General features: G+C 34.9%; 1 protein-coding gene across 2 annotated transcripts in view; it reads right to left on the reverse strand.

Moving 5' to 3' along the window:
- The window catches only part of Fsd1l (fibronectin type III and SPRY domain containing 1-like), a 72,930-nt gene that overhangs the window by 34,217 nt on the left and 16,911 nt on the right, over window positions 1-21,802 (reverse strand). For both annotated transcript variants that reach the window (XM_005382778.2, XM_005382777.2), the window contains exons 4-6: window positions 11,320-11,421; window positions 4,936-4,958; window positions 573-694 (exon numbers count right to left, since the gene is read on the reverse strand). In XM_005382778.2, the coding sequence (XP_005382835.1) occupies window positions 573-694; window positions 4,936-4,958; window positions 11,320-11,421 (247 nt within the window). The remainder of the gene's footprint in view (window positions 1-572; window positions 695-4,935; window positions 4,959-11,319; window positions 11,422-21,802) is intronic.

A 21,802-nucleotide genomic window follows, 5' to 3' on the forward strand; every position in this document is an offset into this window, starting at 1 on the left:
GGACAATAATTTGGTACTTAACTTCAAACGGCTTAGACTACTATCACTCAATAAGCCAATATTAACATATTACTGGAAATAAAGTTCTGCCTGAGTCCAAAACCGCCACAGTAATAATAGTAATGATAACAGCTAACATTTACTGAGTTTTAAGGATGTGCCAAAAACTATTACAAATGGCTTAAAAGCATCAACTCATTTAATCCGTACAAAACCCTCACAGAATAGCACCTCTTTTAAAATGTAGAAAAATAAGTACCTTGTACAAGATTAGACAGCAAGTGAACAGCAAAATTCAAATCTAGTAAGTCTGTCTCTAGACCTACCACTGCTTCTTTCTGTGAAAGTAGCAGTAAATTAAATACCTTAACAGGATTCTTAAAATGGAATTTTTATGAGCAGTGAAACAGTTCTCTAAAAATAAAAGCTAGCAAATTTAACAAGTCCTTAGCTGAATGAAGGAAAAAGAACAAACTATATATTCTTTAATATTTACATACTGAAGTTCATTATAGAAAACCTTGCAGGAAGAATGTTTTTAATCAAAACTGTACATATAAAACATGATTTACCTGGCAGAAATTTTAAAGTTTGCAGCATCTGTCTTTCCTGAGAGAAATCCACCATTAAATGAGTCATGTTGTCACTGACCTTTGGTCTCAAAGAAAGGCGAAAGGCTGAAGCCATTGTGACTCTATGGAAAACACAAACATACTGTTTACAATACAAAATGGGAAATATCCTATTATATTTCATTTATAAAGTGGAAAGAAAAATCATTTCATACTAATGATGTCAGAGACTGTAACAAGGGTAAATAAAAACTCCTTTGCCTTTTGAAAATTAAATAAAAACACTTAAATGCCTTTTAAAGACATTTAAGATAATTTTTAGCAATTATGGCCAGTTTTATAAAATTGAATATACATGCAAATAACACAAGAAACAAACGTTTAATATTAATAATCTTTACCAAACCCAACATTCATCTGAACCTCTGTACACTCAATCTCACTGACTTCCTGATGCCAGCCCATTCCTTTCCACACACCAATTAAGGAATATGTACCAGCTAACTCAAGCTTTCTCCCCAGTAGTCACAGCTACCCATACACCCCAAACAAGAACAGAGGCAGAAGGACCTAACAACAGCTAGAGGCCATGGATGAGAAAGGAGACGTGAAATCCTGAGCAATAAGTACCGTATCATGAGATGTCACTTTCATCTACTAACATAAGCTACACTGAAGGACACTATGAGAAACAGCCCTGTGAAATTACACGCCAAGGAACTAATAGTTCCATACACTTTTATTAGATGGACATAAAATGGAAAACGAAAAAAATGAAACCAAACCAGATCTTACTGTCCCAAAAAATGTGAGACTGTTTTCAATTAAAATCAGAGACCAAAAGATACTTACTCAATTTATAATGTTATTTAAAATTTCAATTTTTCACATTACAGTAAATTTCCATAGTATCATAAAGAAAGTCCCTTATTATCTTTGCTTTAAGAATGATACAGAAGTACTATTCATGAATGCCATCTTCCTAGTAGACATTTCAGAGAAAAAGTAAATAGGAGCTGGAGGGACAAAAGGAGTATTAGTCCTGGTTAACTGGATCTGCCAACCCGACCAAGAGATTAATGGGATGAAAGACATCAAACTTGCTGTATACAAAAATTATTTTATCTTGTTTTAAAACTAAGAAAGCAGTCACTTGATTGAATAATAACAATGAGTAAACAGTGCTTCATCAAAAAAAAGTGCTATATTGAAATACAATTTATAGGAAAGGGAATTCACACTGACTGCTTACTATATGCCAATATAAAGCTGAATACTGCACACATCACGTTAAGCTTCTTGTTTCAAATATTAAAATTTAATTTATACCAAATAGAAGTTATGAACAAGGGGTAATAAGTCTTACATAAGTAGTTTTTTAGAGCCTCAAGTATCCTTTGATTTGACGATTTCTTGAGAAGCTATATTCAGAGACATAAATTTTCACTGAATCAGTGAATGGGTATGAACCTACTTTGTTTCTTCTAAACCTGATAAACTACTTAATTGTTTAATAAGAAATGCTAAGGAAAAATACTTGAAACTATTTTAGAAAATCTTAAAATATAAAGCCCACAAATCTAAGAAACTTCATTTAATCAATATGAACACAAAGAAAAAAAAATCCCCCAAGAGGACATTAACAAAGTTTAACAAAGCCTAAAAAATATGACTAATTTCTAGTCTGTGAAAACTTACAAGTTTATATCAACTGAGCTGGGCAATAATACATCTTTTTTAAAAAGAGAACTTTCATTTAAAACAATGTATTCAGACAAATTTGCCTCAAAGCACTAACTAAACATCTGAAATTCATAAATTAGTCTCTATCAGATGCATGTGGTTAGTGATGTTTTAATTCACTTTAATTTTCCTAGTTTATTTCTAATAGTACCAGCTGAATTCAAGGATTCTTTACTTCTAGTTTTTGCAATGATATAAAAAATATGAATACATTTAATTCCTCAAACTCCCTAATTTGATTCTCTTTTTCGTGATCTTTCTCTTCCAGGAACCAGCAATTCCCGTTATCTAAGTGTTACTAACCACCCAGGAGTATACACTACTGATTTTTAAAGCTCTACCGAAGTGCTATTATCTTCTCATTTCTGTCTTTAGTTTTCCTTCTCATTCTTGCTGTTCCTCTGCCTAAGGTAAATGATAAATAGTTCTCAGAGATACTTTCATCTTTTATTTGATTTCTTGCTCAGATATTGTATCTTCTCCTTTAAAGTCCATTTCTGTCCTTATATGAAAAGAGTAATTCTTTTCTTGGCTTGGTGAAAAATTATTTCATTATGACTGTATGTTTAAATTTTTTCGTAAGAGGCAATGACAGAATTGCATCAGGAAAACCTGGGCACTATGAAACTAAAAGTCGTATTTTAAAAATTAAACCAAAGTCTTTTTAAAATTAAACCACTCCTCAGTGTTTCTGGTACTGAAAAAAGGATTTTGTGGGCTGCAAAAAGAAAAAACTAAAAAGAAACAACCGAAACAACAAAAATCAGGGTAGGTCTGAACAAAACAAAACAAAAAAAATGAAGAAATTTGGCTCTGGCAGAGGTAAGGAATCCTGAGGATCACTTAGATACTGATGAAATCAGGAGGCTGGCTTAACAAGACATGCTAAAGTCAAGCTTCAATGAAGAATAAACCATAAAATCTGGTCATAAAATTAGATTCTGACAAACCAATCTGGACACAGATAAAGAGGTCAGGAGTAAGGACTGGATTCTTGAAAGCACAAGATGATATAGATTCTTTAATGAAGGGAAAAAGATTTTACAAGGTGTCTCACAAGCTCTTTAGGTAGCCCAAAGCCTGACTAGGAAGCAACTTCTAATCCAGAAGATCTGAAATTAGAGTAGAATGTAGGAGACTAGCAGCTAAATAGGAAGAATAATTTAGCCAGGCTGAAGATGGGATGTTCATAGAAACTCCAGCAGACACACCCCAATCTGTCTTATTCACAACCTATTCTGCCCAGCAACCATTCATCATATAGCCAATATTTTAACCTTCAAATTCACACAATCACACTGGGCACAGGGACATATACTTATTGTCCCAATTACTTGGGAGCTGAGTGGGGGGACTGCTTGAGCCCAAGAGTTTGGGGCCAGCCTGGCCAATACAGGAAGACCTTGTCTATTAATAAACAAACACGCCTGGCGTGGTGGCGCACACCTATAATCCCAGCACTCAGGAGGCTAGAACTGGAGGAACTGCAAGTTTGGGGCCAGCCTGGGTTACACAGTGAGTTCAAGGCCAGTCCGGGCTATATAGCAAGACCCTGTCTCAAAAAAAACCAACAACACAAAACAAGAATCAAACAAACAAAAACTTCTCATAATCATCATCTTCCTACATCCCAGAACTTGTAAGAACTTTTATATAAAACACATGAAAATGTAAAATCAGAATTTGTACAAACAATACTTTAGTGTATAAATCTACCCTCTAAATAAAAAAAATGAGAGAAGTCCAGAATTGAAATTTTATGCCAAAATTAGCAGTAGACACAACATTGGTTTCACAGAATCTATAATGAATATTTTCATGAATTGTCTAATGAAGAATAATTTAATTCCTAGAGCAGCGTTTAAAGAGCTGTGTGTTTCAGACAATCTCATGGTCCTCAGTTGCAAGAACTTTTAAGTAACAATGTCACCACAGGTAATGTTCACTGACTAGTGGGCACCCCCTTCAGCACTCTGACATATTCATTCCAGCTAGTACTAAACTCCCTTTCTTATCTTGGATCTACCAATAAGAAACACCCTCTAAGCTAAAATCTTTAGTAATTTTCTTGAATTTTTTTTTCTTACAGAATATAAGCTAGGCAGCTGTGGCATTACCAAGACGTGGCATCAGGAACAGGATCGAAAGAGAATTCAAAGGTGTTAAACAGAAGAGTAGTGAAAGAGGAGAGCTTTAGCTCCTGAGGACTACTTGAAATCTGTGGTTTCTCCAAAAAGGAGACCTGCTCACACTTATGTTTAAGAACAACAAAAAATGAACTCCAGGAATACATATTCTGAAAGTATTCAAAATAGCTTCCTATTAGTATAACTAATTAAAAACTGTTCTAACAAAACTAAAACTATATTTTTAAACCAGAAATGAAATTCTTTTCAAGCACATAATTGTGCAGAGCTATATTCTTCAAGCATGTTTTTATTTTTAAAATCCTCTAAATTGATTATGCCAAGAAGCTAGAGGACATTTTATTTTGTAGTTGGCCATTTGGGTGTTACTCTTTTAACCAAAGAAAGATTCTAATAAAAAAACCTGTTTCTGAATTTCATTTCTGACATCAATGAAGTGATACTTAAATAAAAATGTAGGTTTTATACCATACCTATCCTTGATCTGTCTGGCAGCCTTGGAGAAAATCAGGGAGAAGAGAAAGAAGGTAGTTAGTGCTTTTCATGCAAGTTTCAATGGCAGTGACATGCAAGAAAAGTTAGAATATAAACCCTGCAAAAGATTAGTTCATATTCACCAAAATATAAATTACAGGAAATGTGTACAGTTCACATGAGCTTGGATAATGCGATGTTAGAACTATAGAAATCGAGACCACATATAAATCACCTTTTAAAAGAAGGAAAATTGAACACTTCAAACTAATTCCAGGTCATTATAAATGCTTTTTCTTACCTTAGGATTATCAAAACATACTTCTACTTTCATTCTGTCTAACATTCTTCAACTACAACAATCAATCTGCTTAATGGGATACAAATTTCTATGTATATGTGTATACTGATGGTTTCTTGTACACATCAAATCTGCTAATTTTTCTTTAGAGATTTCTTTCACTATCTAATAACCACTGTTCCAAGTATTTTCTCCACATGCCTTCACTGGCTAGAGATTTTATATTCTGAGAGCTTGCCTGCTAACATGTAAAACTGCAGGTCGACAATTTTACTCCAATAAATGAAGTTGTAATGGCACAAATTCAGATAAACAGAGACCAGAGAAATACAGTACTTCTAGCAGTGGCATCTGTTCCTCAGGTGATTTCATAGAAAATGCCAACTTAAACCTATTATACACAGGTATGTCTGTCTCTTTCTCAAATGCAAGTACTAATTTAGGAAAAGGATAAAGAATCACTTGATGCTGCACAGTCAAACAATGAAAACACATCCCAAAAATGCTGCCCCTTTACATTTTTTATATGTCCAACTAAAAGTTTCCTCCCACATTAACAGCATATTTAATAATACATCTGATGGAGAACATGGCTGCTTTGCTGAACATTCTATCCCAGGGCCTAGCATGACATTTGGTACATAGTTATACTTAATAATTATTAAATTTAATTGGATGTTAGTTACATGTATATAACATAGCTTCTCCTCTCTCATTCAGTTCTAACATTGTTTCTGTATGTTACTGATCATTTTTATACCCACCCTAAAATATTCTGGTCTAAGTACCATTCTATACAGAAGAATTGAGATTTACGAGATCAGCATATTATTCCATTCCAGCACTATTAATCAACTCAGTGACCTTACACACTAATCATCATCTTTTTCTCCTATATTAGTTAATGTTTCTGAAAATCCTTTCCAAGGTCCACATTCTACACCAAACAACCCAATTCTGTGGCACCTAAACTGTATGTGCCTTAAGTCATGAAGTGAGTTTGGAAAGAGTGATTTAAAACCTGGGAGGAGGGGCTGGGGATTTAGCTCAGCGGCAAAAGCGCCTGGCAAGCGCAAGGTCGTGAGTTCGGTTCCCGGTACCGGAAAAAAATAAATAAATAAATAAATAAATAAAACCTGGGAGGAAAATTTATTATATAAATTTTTAAAACTACTGTCATTATAGCTGGAATTACAAAACAAAGACTGTAGTATGTTAAGGGAGAGAAAGAGGAGATTCTTCTCTGTACCTGAGAAAGCACCACTAGCATTACTTCCTTAGCATCTCTCTTCCCTTGTTTCTCCTTGCTAAGTAATATAACCTGTCTGATTATGAGTTTGAAAGGAGAAACTGGAAATGAAGCTCGGCATATTATGCTTTTTCTGGCAGTCTGCTTGCCCACAGAGAACCTGTGTTGTGTTTTTTTCCGTGACTGGAGGAAGCCCACTGCTGACCACATCCAGGTGAGAAAGTCTGACTAATTTTGAATCCATTATTAGGAAGCTTGTTCACTGATATAACTAATATTCTCCAATATTATTTTATCAGGTACCTGGCTTCTTATTCATTTCATATTTCATCTGTTTCATAATTTGTTTTGAACTTGGTTAGAAGAACGTTACTTATCAATCTCCTTCCCATAACCCGAACTGAACATCATTTCTGTTCTGCAAACTCACCATAATAATTCAACTTTGTATCTAATGTTACTTAAGTTAGTAAGGTGCCATTTTCATGTGTGTACTTACGCATGCAAAGCTTTCATAGCATCATTTCATATACCATCCTGTTTGTGAAACAGCAGAAAAGGAATACAGGAAAAGCCAGATAATCTAGAAAACCTGTTGTTCCATGTCTTTATATATAATATATCCACCAGGCAAAACTAAAAATTCTGTGGCTTTTTAATTTAGTTTCAAATTTTACTGTAGATATATTGTGTAAATGAAGAAGTTGAGAAATTACTGTCTGATGATGAAAGGGTGGAAGTCATATTTTGAAGATACTTCTCTAAAAGAACCCAATACTAGAAATGTCTGAAAATGAAAAATTAATTTTTTTCTAGAATTTCTTTTTCCAAAGCAGAAAGATATCCGAAACACACACATTGTACATCTTGATTCCCTAGGTTTCAATTTCCACAGTGATAAATTCTGTCAATTAAACATCATTGTTTATACTGGCCAATTCCAGGATTTACCATTGTGTTATTATATCAGAATAATTTTACTTAGTGAGTTATGGAGCTGCTTCAGTGAATGCTCAGATTTATTTTTAGGTTACGGTACTGTACATTACTGGAAAGGCACCAAGAAGCATTAGTCATTTTACTTTGTTCATTGTTACTATTTAGATCTTCTATTGAAATCTTGTTTGCCAATACTTCAATTCTCTGCATCAATATCAAAGATACCTTTTTTCTTTCTCTTTCATTCTCTCTCTCCTTCTCTCAGTTGTTTCTAAAATAAATTTCACCATTATGAAACTTTATCAGTTATAGGACTTTATCACCCAAGACTAAAGTTCCTTAAGTAAAACTGTACTAACAATACCAAGTAAAAACAATCACAAAGAGTTGTTCACAATTTCCAATTAAATATAAACAAGTTAAACCAGGTCTTTTCTCAACCTATGCTTTTTAACTTCTAATGAGTGGATACAGATATTTTTCTTCTGTGTATCTATCAAATACTTTGAAAATTAAATATCTTATTTTTTCTGTATTTCTCCTTAATATTATCATTTTTCTCTTTTTGTAGAAAAAAGGGTGAAAGTCTCAAAATGCTTTCTTTTAGGCAAAAAATATCAAAATTACATTATCAGTTGATTCCATATACTACAAGTTTTATACTGTCTATACATATATTTATCTGTTCATAAAAATAAACATTTTCAAAAAACATGATCATTTAAAAGTATTTCTCACAAGATACTTAACACTTAAAATAACTTTAAATTTTGAAATACACTGCACTCATCTACTTTATGACTAAACACACTTGTATAATAGCAGACTGCACTTCTGTAAGACACCAATACCCACAAATAAAGTAAATACTAAATTAATATTATCATTTTTCTCTTTTTGTAGAAAAAAGAGTAGAAGTCTCAAAATGCCATTTTCCTTTAGGAAATACATTTTATTTATGCTTAATTTTTATTACATTTTTATTTATGTTTAATAAATATTTAATTTTAATAATTTTAATAAATATTTTTTTCTAAATTGCCTTCAAAATTAAAACTTTCATGCTCACTTAAAGGTTCCTCCTCTCCAAGTATTCCTGTCTTCAGCCTAGAAAGGAAGCTTCTGCCAACACTTCTCCTTTAAAGGTACTAAATGAAGTTCCGCCCTCTCTTTACTTGCTCATCCCAGTGGTGAGAGCCTGATGCCGCACAAACTGCACGTGGTAGATGAGAGCGTTCACAAGGCCGTAATTCGTATGTCTCACTCCCAGGCGGCTTGAACCACCAGTGGTACATGCATGACTCTCCCACCGAGCAGCTTTTTACTGATCTTATTAGTAAAAGACCAATGAAACTGATGAGAACCCTTTGTACCACTAGTGGCACAGGCCACGGGACAGGGCAGTTACTCATATACCATTGGCAGCTTAAGCTGACTCCATGTTAGTGTGAGTCAGAAAAGGGAAATACATTATCTTTTCATCTGTGATCAAATGCAGAAGACACTATTTCCCTTTTATCTTACGCTGCACTCTTTATTTCACTGTGGGCACTCATGGGTTGGAAGCTATTTTCTCCTTTCTAGTCTGACAACTGGATTATAATGATGTACCTAATTACTTGTGTGAATTTGGAAACTGTTGCACTAAACTAGCTTTTTCAAAGGGCAAATTCAAGGTCTAAATTCAGAGTAAGAATAGGAATATTTTAACTTTGGCAAAGGATCCAAGTAGTGTTCTGCTAGCCAGGTATTAGCAAAGAAGCCAGATTTGGTAGACTCTTGGCTACCAGTCCATCCAGGGATAAACAATAATCTAGATTCCATTTGATGATAATTTTTCTGTATGTTTTCAGTATCAACCAAACTTCTAGCCAACTAAAAAAAAATTATGTTCTAAAATCCACTCCTATTTGTGTTATTTTACTTTTTCACTTTCAGAGTATGTAACACTGGCAAACCAACTTTGTATCAGTTCTCACATAGAATATGGCAACATGATAATTTCTGTATTAGTACTTAAAATAATCTTTATGAAGATAATGAAGTACAAAAAACTTGTTGCCTAGGTTGCAGTCTGTGTTGTTTTTTGTTCTCATATATTATTTGTATTAATCTGATTTAAGTACTTTAACATGGGATATCCACAAATGGTATGCCTTAGAATGTTTTTTTTTTCCAGATACCTAACAAGATACTGCTAGACTAATAATCTTCAAAGTCACCTCTCCTATGCTGTTAGCCCCTACGTATTTAAAGTAGACCTGTAGACCATGCAGCTGGCTAGTAAAGTACTAGCTTTCTGACTTGGAACCAAACCATTATTTGTGTACTATTTGGACATAGTAAAAAAAAAGAATAATAGCAGCTGAGCATTTTCTTAAATAAACTCCTATTTCTGGCTAGGAAAGACTGACAATTGATTTCACCCCACCTCCAAATGGTTTATGCTAAATTGTATGGTAAAGTGCTGGAAAACAGAATCAAAATAGTAAGACAAAAACAGCCAAGTGTCTTTTTAAGAAAATATATTTAAACTATCATGTGATTTATCTGAACTTTTCCAATTTTCAAACTGTTCAGAGAAAGTTTTATCAGAAACAAAGCTGGAAAGAACAAGATAGAGAAAAGAGAAATGCACAGTATTTGAGAAACTTCGAAAATGTCAACAGGAAGAGAATTGTAATGAAACTAACTTTTAGCGCCATTTTTCCAAGCATTGTCCCCTGTTTAAATATAATTGAATTCAGTTATTTTTGAGTATGTGTGTGCATATTACAGTTTTCCTGTCTTCCTCACTTTCAAGCTATTGGCTGCTTATTTCTGCATATGACAGTATGTCTGTCTCTAACAGCTATCCTACTGTGGAAGGGGAATCTCTTGACAACTGGGAGACAGGAAAATAAATAAAAATTTAGCAGTACTGTGTTCAAATTAATAGTCAATAGAATCTGAGAAACTATTGTGAATATTTTCACATTCCTATCATTAACTCTACAGCTCTGATTTTGATAATTCAGTTTCTTTTTTTTGCATGTTTCTTGGCTATGTTCTACAGATTTAGGGTTATCACATAAATGCTCTCAGGATGGCTGACATCTCATATTAAAGTAAGATAAAATTCCTTTACATAATAAGTCCTACTAAGTACAATGGTAAACTATACCTCATCTCCAAATTTAAGAATTAGCACACTGATATACTTCTGTTTGATTCATACTATGAAATGAAGAAATTGATTTTTAAAGATCTACTTTAAAATGCAAACATTTAGGCTGAAAATGTTATTTTTCTAAAAGAATTTTTTTCTATTTTAAAAGAAAACATTTATAGCCTACAAATGAAGTATCAAGCCGCCTTTTTAACATTTATGGTGTTCACTACATGGTCCATTCAATTACTTAAGCTAAACACTGGGCCATTTACCTCCAATAATAAATTTCACAAGGCCACAGCGCTTACATGCATCAGGTGATGTTTTCCTAATAAGCTCAGAGAAAAAAATGTAGATGCTTTTTAAACAATGCTAATAATAAAACCAATCTTCTTTCCTCAATCACAGAAATTTCATAACAAAGTTATGACTCAGTTCAGTTACACAAGTAATACAAATTACCAACAGGGATATAACTAAAAAGAAGATAACCTGACTCATCTGAACTCAACACTAAAGTAAAATTAAACTAAATAATTTATTCATACCCCAAAGATACACACTTCTACATGTCTGCTTTAAAATAAATGAACACAGCTAGCACTTTACCATCAAGAAACACCAAGACTATTTCATTACTAGAAATGACTATACAAATCCAAAACTAAAGGGATAAACATCTTTTTTATTACTCCTTTATAACAGTTATAAGTGTATTAGTGTAGGATTTTTGGCTTTTATACCTTTGAAAATTCTTCAGGTTCCTTTATATCTAATGACCTTGTTGCAAACTCTAGTAGTTCTTCAGAGTTCTCCAGGGCATTAGTACATTGGCTAAGCTGATTCTAGGAAAAAAAAAAACTAAATCATTAAAATGAAGTTTTCTTTTGCCACAGAATCTTAAATATAGTTATAATGAACTAACCAGTGATTTTAGAAGCAATAACTGAAAAATGTCATAGAGCTGCTAAAGAAAGATAATCATGACCAGTCATATATTTGATAAATGTTAATTATCTTAATACTTTGTACTTAAACTCTTTCTGTAATTTATGTACAATAGCCTAACTGCATACAAAGATATAATTTAAAGCAAAGAAAAAATAAAGCAATTATAACAACTGGGCCAAATGTCTTTAAAGATTCTTCATTAGATAATCAGAAAACTATCTACAATATAAATTGAAATATCAAAAAAATCTATCTGCAGACAATCTCCTTTGCAATGAATACTAAATTTCTTGATGATATTTAAGCTAAAGTTTGTGACTGAAGTTATAAGTATATTCGGTGAGTATAATCCTTTTATTATACCATTCAAGGAATGGCTACTACTATATATCTGAATTTCCAGTTTCCAAGACTGGATGGCATATGAACTGCAAATGCAAGGACCTACAATTCAAAAGGAAAAAAAAGGAACAAAAGACTGGAACTGTCACAGTGATATGCTCTGTCTTCACTGCACACATACTAATTGCACCTAGTACAATCTTTCTCTTCCTTACTTTCACTTCCTCATGTGAAAAGACTGTTAGTGATATTTTCAAACAAAGAAATCCATTTGTAAGCCTTTAAATGTATACAACTCTTCATAATATTTAATATACATTCCATATTCAAATCGACTTATTTCCCCCTTAAGGTAAGTCTTAAAGATAAAATTTAGCTACGGGTTTCTGCTATGCTACTATATTACTTTAGAACAGAAGAGTTAATTTATATTTGCGGTTAGAATAAGTTTTCAAGTGTTAGTTTAAGAACCTTACCATAACTTCATAAAAATATTGCTCCTCCTGAGAGTAAATCTCTTAGTTCCAAGCAAGTATTAATAACTCACCATCTGAAATATCTCATTTATAGAATTATGAAAAGTTCAAGCAAAACCACAGAATGCAAAATGGTAGGTGTAAATGGTATAACTGGATCTGACACGAAAATCACTCTCTGGACAGAAGACAAACTCATCCTGTGTCCTCAACCTGTTACTCATGTGTTTTTGCTAAGTTCGACAAGGACATAAAAATGTTCTGTTATTGCTTTAGGCCTTGTTTGGTTCATTTTGGTAAAAACTGTGACTCTTCTCACAGGCCTACAAAAATGCTCAATAGGTAACTAAAGCTTGACCAGTTTGTAAAAATCTGGATTAAATCCTTCTCAGCTCTGCGTATAGACATGTTATTCATTTAGGCAGTGGCTGTGAAAAAATTAGCAAAAAAAAATTATTAGCCCTAAATTTACCTAGCCTATCTCATCACCTTAAAGACTGAGAACACCTTCATCCAGAAGTCTCCACTTCCCTAAAACCTAGGATCATCTTCAATTCCAGGCTCATAAGACCAAAGCTACCCAAGCAAGAACATCATCCCTTAAGAGACAAAATGTCCCCTGAGACAAGAATTCCTCTCACAGGAACTGAACTATCCCTCAGGTCAGAAGGACTCATCTCAGCGGAACCAAACAAGTCCTACAAAACCATGCCTGAGATAACGACCAATCACCCCATAAACTGGTCTCCATTCTTTGGTGAGTGGGACAGTATGATCCTCTTCATTACAGTGTGCCTCCTCCAGCTATTAAGTTGGAATCATTTCCCTATTTTCTCTTACTTTCCTTTGTTAAGTGGCTGGCTTGGCCTTTGTCAGCTCTTTAAGCTCAAGTCCTTTATCATTAATAAAAATTTTGATTATAACTTCATACTGTTACTTTATTTTTAAATTCTATTATCACTAAAGCAAGGATTAACACTAGCTGGTGATAAATCAGTGGGGCAGACAAAGTCAATGTAGTATTAAAGTAAAAATACCAAAAAGAATAAGATACATATCTTAAGGATTTATTAAGGATAAAAAGAGTTTAACCTGAGGTCAAGTCTGAGATAAAGTAATATTTTGTTCTACAAAAATGCCATGGATTTACTTTGAGGTCAAAGGAAAGCAAAATGGGTGACTATATGGAGGAATACAACTTAAAGAGCAATGATATACCAGTTATTTGGAGGAATTAAGAGTTAACTTTGTGAATTTAAAGGACAAAGGTAGATTTCCAACCATAGAAGGGAATGGTGCGCTGAGGAAGGAGCTCAGCAGTACAGCACCTGCCTAGCATGCATGATTGATCCCTAGTCACACCCCTCAAAACACAATGGAGAAAATGGCATCTGTAGCAAAGATATGACTGCTATTACTATATTTTCTCCTTAGAATCATAACACAAACATACACTCAAGAATGAAGTTATGTTCACTAAAGCTGTCTTAGTAAGTGAGAATGTTACTTTACAACCACCTACTATTCCTTTAATATCCCTTCATATCTCCTAAGTCACCATTCCTATAAAAATATTGCCAGCATTTTTGTGATAACACAGAGGTAAGCATTAAAATTAAAAAGGATAATAAAGTGTAAGATTAAAAAAGTGAAATCACAGGAGAAAACGTAGACCTGAAATAGTATGAAAAGACAGTGCTAACATCCTTCTTGTTGTCACTTCCTAAGTATTTAAACTCTTTCTTCCAGTAAGTCCCCCAGAGATAATTAAAAGCTAAAGAACTTTATAGAATACTTAATCAACGTATCAAGAGTCATACCATTTAAAAAGAGCCCAAATACAATTTTAATGGAAGATTTCTATGAATCAGGGCAGTTGCCAAAAAAGTTACATTCATTATTGTAATTAAGAGTCACAAAATTCAAAGAGGACAGGGTTTACCTGATCCTGTAGGACAAAACAATTTAGATAAACGTGTATGATCCTAGTATATACAGCTATTTATAAAAGCAATGTATGCAGCCTGTTCTGAAAAAAGCACTGTAGATTTTATATGTACACATATCCAGCTCTGTATAAGGCTATTAAAAAATAAGTTCTTGGAAAAAAGAATAAATTAAATAAATAAAAATAAAAGAAATTTGCTATGAAAAGAAGTATCATATTCCTAGAAGTCTAAAGACATATTCTAAACCAAAATTCCACACTGGGTAGAGATTATCCAACTCTAAAAATCTCAATCACGATGAATTAACAAAGAACAACATTTTAAAAGTCAAAATCTATGTGCCATGATATAAATAGTACTAGAAGTCTCCTGCAAATGGGCACTAACTTTGCTTCAAGATGGTAAGAGTCTTACAGATTTCTGATCATTATCTCAATGAATGAACTGCCTTCCCTCTTTGCCCTATATTAAGTAAATAATTCCTCCTTCCAAACTTTTCAAACCAACCAACCAACTACTAAATAACTGCTTCTTAACTCAATGCCCTTCTGACCCTCTGTATTATGCATAAATGTATAGGCATTACATTAATAGGTGTGTGTCTATTATGTGTGCTTGACAGCATGCATGTACACACATGATAAAAGGTAGGGTTTGGTCTTGCTATACTGAGTCCAGGATGGCCTTGAACTCACTATATATCCTCAAATTGTGAACCTCCTACCTCAACCTTCTAAGTGCTGGGATTACAGGTATGTTCAGCCATGTCTGGCTAATGTTATTCTTAAATTAGGCATTTACCTTATGTACAATTTTGCTTACCCTTGTAAATTCTAATACCTTTAACAAAAAAAGGTCTTGATCTTCCTTTCTTTTACCCTTCTTCCAAATTATCTCCACTTAAGAATGTGAAAGGCCTGAGGGTAAGAGCTCTTTTGCTTACTAACACATATATAAAAGAGTAGAGCAGTTTTCTACTAAATTACTTAAACGTTACTGACTGAATACAAGAAAATGATACACTAGCCATAAAATATAATCACTGACTTACAATATAAATTTGCTAATAAGTGACACTCTAAGTTCTCAAGTATTTTTTCTTTTTTGAGACAGGATCTCACTATGTAGTTCAGGCTGGCCTTGAACTCACTATGTAGCCCAGGTTGCCCTCAAACTCATGGTGACCCTTCTAGCTCAGCCTCCTAAGAACTCAGATTACAGGTGTGTGCCACCACAGTCTGCTAAAATATTCATTTTAAACATTAAAATGGAAACCATTTGCAAGGTCTTTCAACTTTCTTTACAATCCTAAACTACTTATAGAGCAGGCACAGCAGCACATGATGAAGACAATAAATGTAGGACAATGATAAATACAACTTTTCATAATGCTTTTAAAAGAAATTACTGTAAGAGTTGTAAGAGATATTTAATGAGCTAGAACAACCTAAGAGGAGCTAGTTAACTGCTATTAATTAAAAGCTAATAATGGGCCAAGGATGTGCCTGAATGGCATAACTGGCTGCCTAACAGTAGCAAGGCCTGCAGTTGTATCCCCGGCACTGTAAAAGACAACAAAAAAAGCTAACAGTATGCTGTAGTAAGACACATGAAAAATAAGAAATAAGTAAGAAGCATTTTTCTAAACTAAATGGCAAAGTTCCTGCTGTCAAGGTACGTGTTGACAATGGTTAATTTTATCTATCAAATTCAAAATTTTAAAAAAATGTCTATTACTAACAATGCCAGAAAAACATATTATGAATACATGTTTATGCAGAAAAAAGGTTCAACAAACAACAGACACCAGAAAGGCATTCAGAGTTTAGAAGTAAATAAAAAAGAACATATTAGCATCAGCACTGGCAAAGCACTCACCCCAAGGATGGTTAACAGCAACAGTAAAACTGGATAAGGTACATTGAGTATGCATGAGGTTTTTGTTGTTCAATGGAAAAATAAAAAGACAGGAGAAAAGGTGTAACTCATGGTCACTTTGCAGATTTAATATGTATAGGCTACAGTGACAGAAATGTTGGCTAGTAGTAGATGACAAATAGGGCTATTCTGTGCAGAAAAAGTACAGGAAGAGAAGAGGGAATGTTTGAGATTAAGCAATTGGATGCTTAAAGGTCATTTGAAACTGGTGCTATAAAGAAGGACCTGGGCCCAAGACAAAAAAAAAAAAACCCACAGGATGAGTTGTAGGTGAGATCTTCAGAAGATGCTGTGCTTTCCTTCTTTATTTTTTGTTGTTGAATGAATCTTTTACTAAAATGTATGCAAACTTAATTATTAAACTAATATTCTTTGAAAAACTTAAGTAATACAACTCTCATTCCCAAATATAAACAACAAACTTCAATCTAGAAAGAATGGATATTCCTGAGAGGGTAAATGAGAACATTCATATTGTTCCATACCTTTAACATTGTCAAAAAGACCTATGATTAAAATCAACACACAAAAATTAGTTTTATTTTATAAACCAATAATGAATGATCTAAGAAGGAAATTAAGAAAATCCCATTAAAAAAAAAAAAGAATAAGAGCAACTGTAAACAATGAGTGGGAAAACCCATATATGGAAAACCACCAAATACTGCCGAAAGAAACTAAAGACAATACAAGTAAATGAAAAGGCATCCTGTGTTCATGAACTGGAAGAGTTAATATGGTGAAAATGTCCATATGACCTACAGCAATATACTAATTCAGTGTAGTGCCTATCAAACATTTTTGGCAAAACAACAACACAGTTTTGGCAAAAATTAAAACAAACACTCCAAAATTGATGTGGAAATCTCAAGGGATGCCAAATTGCCACAACAATCTTGAAAAGGAACAAAGTTGGAGACCTCAACACTGATTAAACAAAGTTACAATAATCAAAAGTGTACTGCTGGCACAAAGATACATACAGAAATAGAACAGAATACAGACAGACCAAATGTAAACCTTCACATAGATGAAAAAATGATCACTGACAAGGGAACCAGGACAATGCAATGGGAAAAGGAAAAATGGTGTTTGGAAAACTGTATGCTCACATGCAAAAGAATAAAGTAGGACCCTTAATTTATATGTTATACAAAATTGATTTAAAATATCTTAAGCAGAAGGGCTAAAATTACAAAGCCTCCATAAGAAAACAAAGGGGAAAGGCTTCTAAACATAGCATTTTTGCCATGATTTGTTAGATATAACCAAGACAACAGAATCAAAAATAGACTGTATCAAACTTTAAAAATCCATTATAAAGGAAACAACCAAAAGAGTGAAAGTCAACCCCCTCAATGGGACTAAATAACTGCAAATCATATATCTAATAAGGAGTTAATATCCACACAGTAGAGATGGAGATGGAGCTCAGTAGTAGAATACTTCCTAACATGCCTGAGGCCTCAGGTTAAATCCCAGCATCACAAAAAACAAACAAAAAACCTTTTAAACTAAAATTAAAAAATCAAGTTTGGAATAAGAACTCTTACAGCTCAACAACAGAAAAACACAAGTAACATCACTAAAAGATAGGAAAACAGCCTAATCAGATATTTCTCCAAAAAAACAAAAAAATAGACATGGTTAACAGCATGCAAAAAAAAAGATGCTCAGCATCTCTAAGCATTAAAGAAATACAAATCAAAACCATAACAAAGGGGCAACCTATTTTCGGGGTCACCTTCTGTCTCTCTTAGAAGCTTTTTTTCCCTCAATAAATATTTCCTCCCTGTAACCTCCATTATTCATTACAACTCATTCTTCGAATATGGAGAACATGAACTCAGCATTATAGGATATCTAGCAGGTTGGGAGTTATAATATTTTCTTGTATTATTTAGAGGTCCTATATCATTTGGAGGACCCACCGAGATAACTGGACAGCGATAGGAAAATCAATGTCAAAATCTCTTACTTCCTTGGAATGTATTCTTAAGCACTAGAGAATGTCTGACCCTTATTTGTTGAAAAGCCATTTAGTGCTCTTCTCCATCCATGCATGGCCTGCCTACCCCTAGAGTCAAAATGAATACAAAGGGAAGTACTGATTATGATACTCTTTCACAACTAGAATTGTACTGTAAGAAAGAGGGAAAATGGTCAGAATTACCTTATGCTCAGACTTTTTTTGCATTAAGAAATAATTCTTTTGTTAAAAATGTAAATATAAGCCACAGAGAGAGAATGGCAAATATGGATGACCAGCGCATATGTGTCCTTTTCTCTGTGACCTAAAACAGATCAAACAAGATCTTGGAAAGTTTTCAGAACCCTAATAAGTACACGGAGGTGTTTACAGGACCTACTCAGACCTATGAACTACCCTGGAAAGATGCAATGTTGCTCTTAAATCAGACATTGGTTTCTAATGAGTGAAAAGTAGCATTACAAGCTGCTATTACGTTTGTAGAGGAACATCATTGATTTTAGAAGGTCAAAAGACAGGCAGCCAGGGGATAACTGGTTTCTACTGGAGCCCAAGAGGTCCCTATATGAGACCCCTACTGGTCCACCAACCAGACGGATTAGCATAAGGGACATTTTCAGATATGCATTCTTGAAAGTCTAAGGAGGACATGAATTAAGCCCTTCAGTAATTTTGTTTTATTTTATTGTTTTCTTTCAGTTATTTTAAATTGTTGGCTATTCATCAGAAGAAAGATGAGAACTCCTCTGCCTTCTGAGATCCTTTATGAGAGGCACTGATGAAACCTACCTCCCTAGCTCGCGAGATTCCACAAAAAAACAGATTATTCTTAAAGACCAGTTTATTACCCGTTCAGCCCCAGATACTAGGAAAAAGCTACAAAAGTTGGCTTTTGCTCCAGATAGCTCACTTGATACTCAAGTGATAACTGCCTCCTCAGTATTTTATAAGCAAGACCAGGAGGAGGGCAAGGAGAGAAAATAAAAAGACCAAGAGGAAATGCCTGACTTTACTGCAGGCTTCGAAGGAATAAAACCTAAGTCTGGTTCTCAGGGTTCCAAGAAGAGCTCAGTGACTAAACTCACCTGCTACTGCTGCAGAAACCAGGTGACCTTAAGAGGGTCTGTCAAAAGGGGCCCCCTAATCCATGCTCTGATTGCAAAGGTGGTCACTGGAAGTTGGACTGCTCTAAGACAGAGGCCCCAGGGACAAGACCCATCATGCTAGCTGGTCCAGCAAGATGAAGGGCACTGGAGTACTCTCTTCCTTCTTCCTCTGGCCTGACTGTCATCTCCAAGGAGGAGCCCCTGGGAAACATGACGATAGAGGGCAAAGAAACTAGCCTATTGCTGGACATTGGCATGTGTCTCTTGGTCCTTCTTTTCAACCATGGCCTTCCAGCTGCCATAACTCAGTGAAAGCAATCACTGGAAAGGAGGTAACTTGCTATTTCTCACAACTTTTGGGCAGTAACTGGGATGAGTTTCTTTTTACACATTCCTTTTAATTATGCATAAAAATCTAGCTTACCTCCTGGGAGAGGTTTTTCCATCTTGTCTGAATACTGTGATCTGTATGCACCTGGGTCAGGTATACTGCCTACCCCTCATGGAGACAGAAATAAATCCTGAAGTATGGGTAACTAAAGGTAGAATAGAAAGAGCAGTAAGAGCTACCCTGGTGCAAATACATCTTAAAGATTCTAATATTTTTGCTCATCAGAGACCTTCTAAGACCTGTTAAAAGAGAGTTATTGCCTATAATTGATAACTTAAGGACACAAGGTTTACTTAAAGTCTACAATAGCTACTGTGACACTCCAATCTTGGGAGTTGAAAAATGCAAAGGGAAATAAAGACTGGTACAAGGCCTTAGATCAGTAGGTGAAGCAGTAATGCCAAGTCATACCCTCCTTTCTCAGATCCTGGAAGATGGTGGTCGGCTTTCAGTGTTAGGTTTACAAGATGCCTTCTTTTGTATTTCTTTACACACAGACTCCTACTTTCTTTTTGCCTTTGAAAATCCTTACAACCAGGCCTCTCAACTGGTGCAGACTGTGCCTCCCTAAAGATTTAGAGACAGTCTTCATCTTTTGATCAAGTGCTCTCCCAAATTCGGTGTTTCAAATTTCCCAGATAACGGCCTTGTAATATGTAGATGATATACTTTCTTTGTGGCCCCTCAAAAGAGCTCTGCAGTCAAAGCACCTGTGCTCTGCTGGCTTTCCTAGCAGACAAGGGTTAGAAAATATCTAGATCTAAGACACAATTTTGCAGCGTTGAGGTAAAATACTTGGGCCTTATCATATCTAAGGGAACCTGCACGCTGCAGGAAGAGAGAATTAAAATAATACTTTCCTTCCCACAGCCCAAGACTTTAAAACATTATGGGGATTCCTAGGAATTACCGGCTTTTGTCACCTTTGATAGTAAGTTATGGTGAGATTGCACATCTCCTCTGTCTGCTTATAAAGGAGGCCCAAAAGGCAGACCCGTATTTTAACTTGGGAACTTGATTCCCAAACTGGATTCCAGAAGCTTAAATAAATGCTTCTAAATTCTCCAAACACTGAGCCTACCAACAGGATATCATTTCAATCTGTACACTGACCAAAGGTGGGGCAGGGCTTTGGGAGTGCTTACGCAGAATCTGAGACCTGCTCAATAGCTTGGTCTGCTCAATAACCTGTAGGTTATCTGAATCATGAACCAGACACTGTAACAAATGGATGTGCTGCATGCCTTCGAGCTGTGGCTACAGTAGTTCTCCTAATACAGGAGGCATCCAAGCTAACTTTAGGCAAAGATCTCATTGCATATACACTTCACAATGTGGCAGGACGTCTTTCTCCAAAAGGGAGCCTATGCCTATCAGACAGCTGACTTCTGAAATACCAGGTTCTACCTCTAGAAGGACCAGCCATTCAAATAAAAATATGTTCCTCCTTGAACCCGGAAACTTATCTACCAGAAAAAGAAGAAAGTTGAGGCTAAAAGACATGCCTGAGAACAGGTAAGTCTTCTGTGGCCAGAAAAGACTTGTAAGACACACCCCTTCCTGCCTCTGATTTGACTCTCTTCTGTGATGGCAGTACCCCCATGGAAAATGGGACAAGAAAGGCAGGGTATGCAATAGTAACTCTATATTAGACACTTAAAAGTTCCTCACTTGCCCCTGGGACTAGTGACCAGCTAACAAGCTGACAGAACTCATAGCTCTGACCAGGGCTTTACAACTCGGTGAAGGACAGAAAGTCAATTTTATACTGATGATGAATACATGTGGTCAACTCCAACTATAGGACAGCTTAGTAGAAAGGACCCTTTATGTTAAGAACTAAGAAATTCTTCTTATTCTCTCTGGCCTAACTCTACTAAACGTATGGGACAGACATTCCCCCGAGCATTGTATAGACACCATAACTTTACAGGTCAGAGACTGGTTTGCAACAGACTGGTTTAACTGACCTAGAGTAAGATGGGAACCACCTCCGCCCATAGCACTCATTGGTCCTGTGGAACCAATATGTGGCCTAGTTACCCACTGGATAGAAAGGGAGATACACACTGAGACTTGCATG

This window comes from Chinchilla lanigera, unplaced genomic scaffold (genome assembly GCF_000276665.1).
Source record: "Chinchilla lanigera isolate Chin_1 unplaced genomic scaffold, ChiLan1.0 scaffold00018, whole genome shotgun sequence".
Classification (NCBI taxonomy): Eukaryota; Metazoa; Chordata; class Mammalia; order Rodentia; family Chinchillidae; genus Chinchilla; species Chinchilla lanigera.